This window comes from Malaclemys terrapin, chromosome 22, assembly GCF_027887155.1.
Source record: "Malaclemys terrapin pileata isolate rMalTer1 chromosome 22, rMalTer1.hap1, whole genome shotgun sequence".
Taxonomy (NCBI): domain Eukaryota; kingdom Metazoa; phylum Chordata; order Testudines; family Emydidae; genus Malaclemys; species Malaclemys terrapin.
The window spans coordinates 2,135,188-2,142,458 of NC_071526.1; the positions used below are offsets into that span (position 1 = coordinate 2,135,188).

General features: G+C 50.3%; 1 protein-coding gene across 1 annotated transcript; it reads right to left on the minus strand.

The window, feature by feature from the left end:
- Positions 1-4,162: 4,162 nt before the first annotated feature.
- CITED4 (Cbp/p300 interacting transactivator with Glu/Asp rich carboxy-terminal domain 4) lies at positions 4,163-6,980 on the minus strand. The gene is made up of 2 exons (XM_054011603.1): positions 6,796-6,980; positions 4,163-6,094 (listed from the first exon to the last, which is right to left on the minus strand). The coding sequence occupies exons 1-2, from the start codon at positions 6,963-6,965 to the stop codon at positions 5,467-5,469; spliced, it is 798 nt and encodes a 265-aa protein (XP_053867578.1). The 5' UTR covers positions 6,966-6,980; the 3' UTR covers positions 4,163-5,466.
- Between the last annotated feature and the right edge of the window lie 291 nt (positions 6,981-7,271).

Here is a 7,271-nt window from a genome sequence, read left to right on the forward strand (position 1 = left end):
CGCTCTTACTCCACCAGCGGAGGTGGTAGTAAGCGCCGCCGACAGAAAGCCGCAGAAGTCGATTTTGCCGCCATCCTCGCAACGGGGTAAGTCGGCTGCGATACGTCAAATTCAGCTACGCTATTCACGTAGCTGAATTTGCGTATCTTAAATCGACTCCCCCCTGTAGTGTAGATGTACCCTGAGTCTCCATTGCTGAAGCCAAAGGAAGAACCCCCCTTTACTGAGATATGCCTTTGTCATAGAATCATAGAATATCAGGGTTGGAAGGGACCTCAGGAGGTCATCTAGTCCCACCCCCTGCTCAAAGCAGGACCAATCCCCAACTAAATCATCCCAGCCAGGGCTTTGTCAAGCCTGACCTTAAAAACCTCTAAGGAAGGTGATTCCACCACCTCCCTAGGTAACCCATTCCAGTGCTTCACCAGCCTCCTAGTGAAAAAGTTTTTCCTAATATCCAACCTAAACCTCCCCAACTGCAACTTGAGACCATTACTCCTTGTTCTGTCATCAGGTACCACTGAGAACAGTCTAGATCCATCCTCTTTGGAACCCCCTTTCAGGTAGTTGAAAGCAGCTATCAAATCCCCCCCTCATTCTTCTGCAGACTAAACAATCCCAGTTTCCTCAGCCTCTCCTCATAAGTCATGTGCTCCAGCCCCCTAAACATTTTTGTTGCCCTCCGCTGGACTCTTTCCAATTTTTCCACATCCTTCTTGTAGTGTGGGGCCCAAAACTGGACACACTACTCCAGATGAGGCCTCGCCAATGTCGAATAGAGGGGACTGATCACATCCCTCGATCTGCTGGCAATGCCCCTACTTATACAGCCCAAAATGCTGTTAGCCTTCTTGGCAACAAGGGCACACTGTCGACTGATATCCAGCTTCTCGTCCACTGTAACCCCTAGGTCCTTTTCTGCAGAACTGCTTCCTAGCCATTCGGTCCCTAGTCTGTAACAGTGCACGGGATTCTTCCATCCTAAGTGCAGGACTCTGCACTTGTCCTTGTTGAACCTCATCAGGTTTCTTTTGGCCCAATCCTCTAGTTTGTCTAGGTCCCTCTGTATCCTATCCCTACCCTCCAGTGTATCTACCACTCCTCCCAGTTTAGTGTCATCAGCAAACTTGCTGATAGTGCAATCCATGCCATCCTCCAGATCATTAATGAAGATATTGAACAAAACCGGCCCCAGGACTGACCCGTGGGGCACTCCACTTGAAACCGGCTGCCAACTAGACATGGAGCCGTTGATCACTACCCGTTGAGCCCGACGATCTAGCCAGCTTTCTATCCACCTTATAGTCCATTCATCCAGACCATACTTCTTTAACTTGCTGGCAAGAATACTGTGAGAGACTGTATCAAAAGCTTTGCTAAAGTCAAGGAATAACACATCCACTGCTTTCCCCATCAAAGCCACCAAGCCAATTTGAGATGATGTGGGCACCGTTTGGACAGAGGAAATTCTGTAAGCGAGCAAATTCTCAAGCAGAGACAACTTCCTAGGGTGAATTGGCCCCAGCAGACTGCAATGCCCACACAGGGCCTCCTTCCCCTATCTTAATTTATGCTACCATTCCTCTTCGCAGAAAGAAAATCTGTCTGTTTCCAGGCCTGTATTATTCCCCTTCGTCTGATGCTTTGCAGAGCCCCAGGAGTTAGGAACTCTGTGGATCCAGGCCTTGAGATGTTTTCAAGAACAGTGTCACTCCACAGTGAGTTTTCAAGCCCCAAATAGACTACAGCAGGTGGGAAGAAGCATGCTTGTTGGCCTTCATTTACCATTGGATGGGAAAGGGTGTGCCATCTGGCATAGAGGGGGCACCAAGCACAGTTTAGTTCATGAGGCTTTTGGCACATAAGCCATTAGCCAGAAAGCACTTAAAGAAAATATTTTGTGAGCGGCATGGTGCCAGGTCTTTCCTCCTCTGCTATCACTCACTCCCCCTGCTACTACCTGAGGTGCTGAGCCTGCGTGTTAGGGGCACCAGCTACTGAAAGTCAATATAGAGAAGAGGCCTCTGACTTATTTTCCTGTGGTAAGAAGATCGGGAGTTTGGGGCTAGGCGAGAACAGGAACATCTAATATTACACATGCTGTAGCCCTGCATTGCAGTAGAGTTGGTGAGGTCCGCAGGAGTCTGGGTTAAAGAAACACAAATGCACTAAAAGGACCATCCCAGAGAACTTCACAAACTCCAAGCTAAAGATGATGAACATTAAAAAGAGACCAAAATGTTAGCTTTACACTAATTCAGCCAGCTATTACGGGCTCCATATAGGAACTGCTTGGTAAGGTTCTCTGGGCTGGGCTATTTAGGTCAGACTGGTCCCTTCTGGCCCTTAAACGAAGGCATTAAAAGCTTGTAAATGTACCCTTCAGGTGTATATGTTCACTGTGAGATTTAAACTTGTGTGAAAATTGTTTCTGAAACAATCTTAACTTCAACTACTAGGACTTGCTCCCAAGAGCTAAAACTCAGTTTAATGGCCGATTGATGCAATATCAGCAGTGACATCAGTTGTCTTGAATCAAACTAGAATCAGAACTAAAACCAGTACCTTTCACAGTGCATTGCATACCCCTCTAATGCATATTCATGTTTTATCAAATTATGAAGCCATTCTATTACAGCTGTATCCACTATTGATCCATAACCAGGACCTCACTTTCCCCAGACATGTACTAGGAGATGGCATGCTGTATTTGCATTATTATTCAGCCTTATACATCAAGCTCACTCTGATGGACATACAAAAGAGCACTAGTATTACACAGGTAGCAGAGGGGGAGGGAGTTAGGATGTTTCTGGAATATTTAGTGATCGTTTCCATGGGGCATAGATAATGTATTAATAGTAAACGAAGACGCTTTGGTTTGTAACTAGCATTCATGGCATTTATTCTCTCACCAGCCCCTCTTCTAGGGGAAGATCTGTTATGTCTGGGAAACGGCCAGTTTCATTTATTTGTTAACTTCTTACTACCTAGCTAGTCTCATGCTGAGGAGTCCCCCCCAAGTGTGGCTGTGAGAGTAGGTAGCACCCCCAGTCTCTGTACTAAAGGGCAGCATTGAATGTTCCTGAAGCCCAGGCTTTTGGAGGTTGTGTAGAGAGCTTTATTCCTAACCAGGTAGCACATTAAGTGCATGTCCGTTCAGTCAATAGTCATCTCTCCCGCTCTGATTGAAACCTCTGCCATTCTGTCTAATCAGCAACTGCACCAAAGTGCTTTTCTAGAGGCTCTGTACCATGCAGTTGGCAGACACCTTAGATCCAGGCACCTACAACTCGTAAGGGCTTTCCCATTAACATTCAGCACAAGCCTGGAAGGAGAAAATTTCTCTTTCCCATCACTGAGCATTCTGGGAAAAACTGATAAATCACTATACAATTTAGTGTCTGAAGTGGCAGGCCAGCAGCATCCAACTGGTATTTTAGAGGAGAGGGGAGAGTGGGTTAAAGAATGAAGCACTGTCAGACCAGCAGGATAACCTCACAAGGCTTCTGGAAATTTAGCCATTTCTAAAGTGCTCAGCAGGCACAGCTCCTAGCCAGCAGGGTGGAGGGGATGTGGAGTCTTTTGTTCTCACAGGAGATGCTGGTTTGTGAATCCGGAACATCTAGCCCGGGCAGGGCAAGCAATTATGGGAGAGCCCAACAGACGTTTAAGATCAAGGCACCAGCAGCTCAACTCCAGACCCTTCCAGCTTGTCTGCATTAGGGTAGTTTGCCCATGTGAGTAATCCATCTTTTAGTCAAACACCAGTGCAGTGCCTAAGCTACTAATGCAGTTAGAGAGGGTGCAGACCCCCCCCCGACTTTAGATTAAGCTTTAATGGCTCAAATAGTCCTGGGAATTTAAGCCATGACCAGCCCTGTCATTGTAATATTGACTGTCTAGACAGACACTGAGGGACCCACTCCAAAGCCCAGACACCAATATGCAGCTCTCCTTGTACACAGCTGTTGGACAGCACCCGACATGATCTCAGACTAGGGTTGCCAACCCTTCAAGATTGTCCTGGAGTCTCCAGGCATTAAAGATTAATCTTAAAGATTGTGTTATCTGATGACACCTCCAAGAATACAGCCAACCAAAGTTGGCAACCCTATCTCAGGCACATCTGATTAAACAAACCACCAAGCAAGCTTGTCACTTAAGTTTTAGCTTTTATTTGAAAATTAATCTGTACATTCTCACTTCATTGATCAACAATGATGTGCTGCCATGTACTCTCAGCAGCAGGGGGCAGTAGCAACTAAAAGTTGACACAATGAGCTTTCCACTTTCCAAAGCGCCTGGAAACAAGAGACAGAAGAGGAAACAAAAACCCACTAGCTTTTACATTTAACCTTTTCTGAGCAATGTAATTAAAAATCAAGTCATCCTTTATCACATCAGGGGGGACGGAGGGGTTGGTTTACAAGGACCTACATATTCATCACAAAATTATGCTGCTGAAAACCTTGTGCATGGCTGTTTGGAAGAAACATGTAGCTGTTCCAGTCCTTTTTAAAAAAGCCAGCATCTTAAAACTGCAGTAAGCCCTTTAGTCATTCCCAACAGTCTCAAAACCAAATAACGAATGGAGCCCTTTCTAATAAATAATGATTAGAAAAAGAATAAATAAGATTAGGCCAGGAATATACAATTACATGGATTTTATTTGGTTTCAGAGGCGGAGAAAATGGAGTTTGACTGCAGCTTTAAGCCTTGCATCTGAATTAGTCTGAACACTTAGTAGTTTTACAGTTGATTCGCTGTACAAGTTAAAAGATCCAAATTCTACAGAGATTTAGGCACATACGTATACATCACCCTCCCCGGAGACACATTTTGTGCAGCTAAGACAATAAAATAGTAATAACCTGATGGAGGGGGAAGTGACCCCTTTTTGAGTCAAAGTAGAAAAGGAAGATTAAACATCTTAGTATTGTGGGGAAGGAAGGGATTTGATTTTAAGACAAAAAGCCAGCAACAACAAAACCCAAACCAAAGCCCCTCTTTGCAATGAGGGATAGTGGCAGTTCAGACACACAAGCTATTACAGGATTTTAATCACAAGTAAAGTTTGGGAACTTCACTGGCAATGCCAAAACTTAGAACAAGCTCACTAGTGGCAGCAGCACCGCGCTGTCCTTCTACCCTGGCACTTGGAAGCCTAGACATGGAAAGTCATGAGTGTCACTTTAAGTAGTCCATTGTTTCTGCTGAAGACAAAACTTGTTCATGCCATTTAGGATGATCCTACAGCAAGATTTCATCTTCACTGTCTGGGTCACCAGAACCTTCCTCCCCATCCCATTCCCAAAACAAGAAAAATAACTCCCACACGGAAAAGAGAAAGCAATCCAGTGCAAGCCATCAGCATCCAATGATCGTTTTTGGGGAGGGGGTGGGAAATAGGGGGAGTGGGGGGAATTCAAGCCACCAAAAGAAAAAGGCTGAGCCCCAAGCCCCTCAGCAGCTGATGGCACTGGACTGTTGTTTGCTGACAAAGTCTGAAATGAAGTCAAATTCATTCTGTCCCAAGAAGAGCTCAGGCAGCTCCTGAATCCGGTCCAAACCCAGTTCCTGGACCAGAGACGTCAAGACCTCCTCATCTATGAGATCAGTGTCCATAACATTCAAGGTCAGAGCTGGTGAGGGCATGTGCTGCATGCCAGGGTGCTGACTGGGCACCACTCTGTACTGCTGTGCACCTGCTGCCATGGGGCCATTGCTCATGCCCATTAGAGGGTGCCCTTGATACTGGGTGTTGAGTTTCTGTAAGTGCATGCTGGCCATAAGCTGCTGAGTGCCTACAGGCCCCATGTATTGCTGCTGGCTCGGACTGTTGAACATCATAGTGTTCGGCATTTGATGGTGGCCCATTTGTCCATTGATATTGGGTCTTGGCCTCATGCTCCCATCCATGCTGGCCCCTCCGTACTGCATCATCTGGTTGGTTGTAGGTAGAGTCCTTAGCACATGCTGCCCATGCTGGGGGGGTCCCTGCAGCCCATTCATTCCCATGCGGTAATTCTGGAGCCCATTAACGCCATGGTTCATCGACATCATCATGTGATCTGCCATTGTGAGGAGGTCACTGCAAGGCAAGAAGAAGGTTTGAGGTGCTGGTAGGGAAAGGTAGCTTCTACCCACTTCCCTTCTTCTAAGGAGACTGCCCTGTGAGCCCTCCATCCAGGGCTGCCATGGAACCTGGGTCCTGGGAGAGAAGGGCCAGGGACCTGCCCCTGGAGAGGCTGTCGCATCACTAGTGTCTCTGTCTGGGTCATCACTACCCAGCCAGCCCCCTTTAACGAGCCCGACCTCCTGGGCTGCTCACCTGCACTCGCTGGCCCTCATGCCCCAGCCCCAGACTGTAATGGCCAAGGCCGGGTTTGCAAGAGCCCTTTGTTAACCCGCTTCGGGGCGAAGCCAACTTGGCAGGGTCCCCCGTCCGCTGTCTGCCCCTCCCCGGCTGCGGGCCGGGCGGTCACACGGAGCAGCCGGCGGGACCCGTCTCCCGCAGCCCTGGGAGCGGGGCACAGAAGCGCCGAGCTGCTCGGCTCTGCCCGGGAGGGGGCGCCGAGGACCCCCGCCGGCGGCGCTGCAGGAGCCCGGGAGGGGGCAGCGCGGCAGGGACCCCGGCACCTCCACAGGGTCCCCCAGAGGCTGCGCCCGGCAGCACCGGGACCCTCCTTCGCGGCGAGCTACAGCCCGCCCGGGGTGTGCGGAGCCCCGCGGCCGAACCCGCCCCGCGCGCTCACTAAGCCGCTGTAACCATCAGACAATCCGGCCACATACCCGAGCGCGGCGCGCCGAGGGGCGCAGACACCCCGGCCAGCAGCGGCAGCACCAGCGACACCCGCCCCGCGGCTCCTTCCGATCCCCGTCGCCAGCGCCCGACCTGCCGCGACAGCCTTATATAGACAAAAGGAGGGGCGGGGCCCGCAGCCCCGCCCCTCGCCCGCCATTGGTGCACAGCTGTCGCGTCAGGTGGGCCCGCGGGGAGATTAGCTCCGCCCCTATTGTGTGTGGACTCGGAGCGGGCGGGGCTGGCGAGCGCAGCGCAGTGGGCGGAGTTCGCCGGGCCGCCTCGGGCCGAGCCCCTCCTTTGCTCGCGCGGGGGGCGTGTCCTGCCGCGCATGCTCCCCGGCTGTCCGGGGCTCGGGCCGGCGCGTTCCGCGGACAAAGCGGCCCGCTGCCGAGCGCGGGGCGGCCCCAGCGAGCGTCTCCCGTTAGTCCGCGCGGCGGGCGAGCTGTGCAGAGCACGAGCTGGC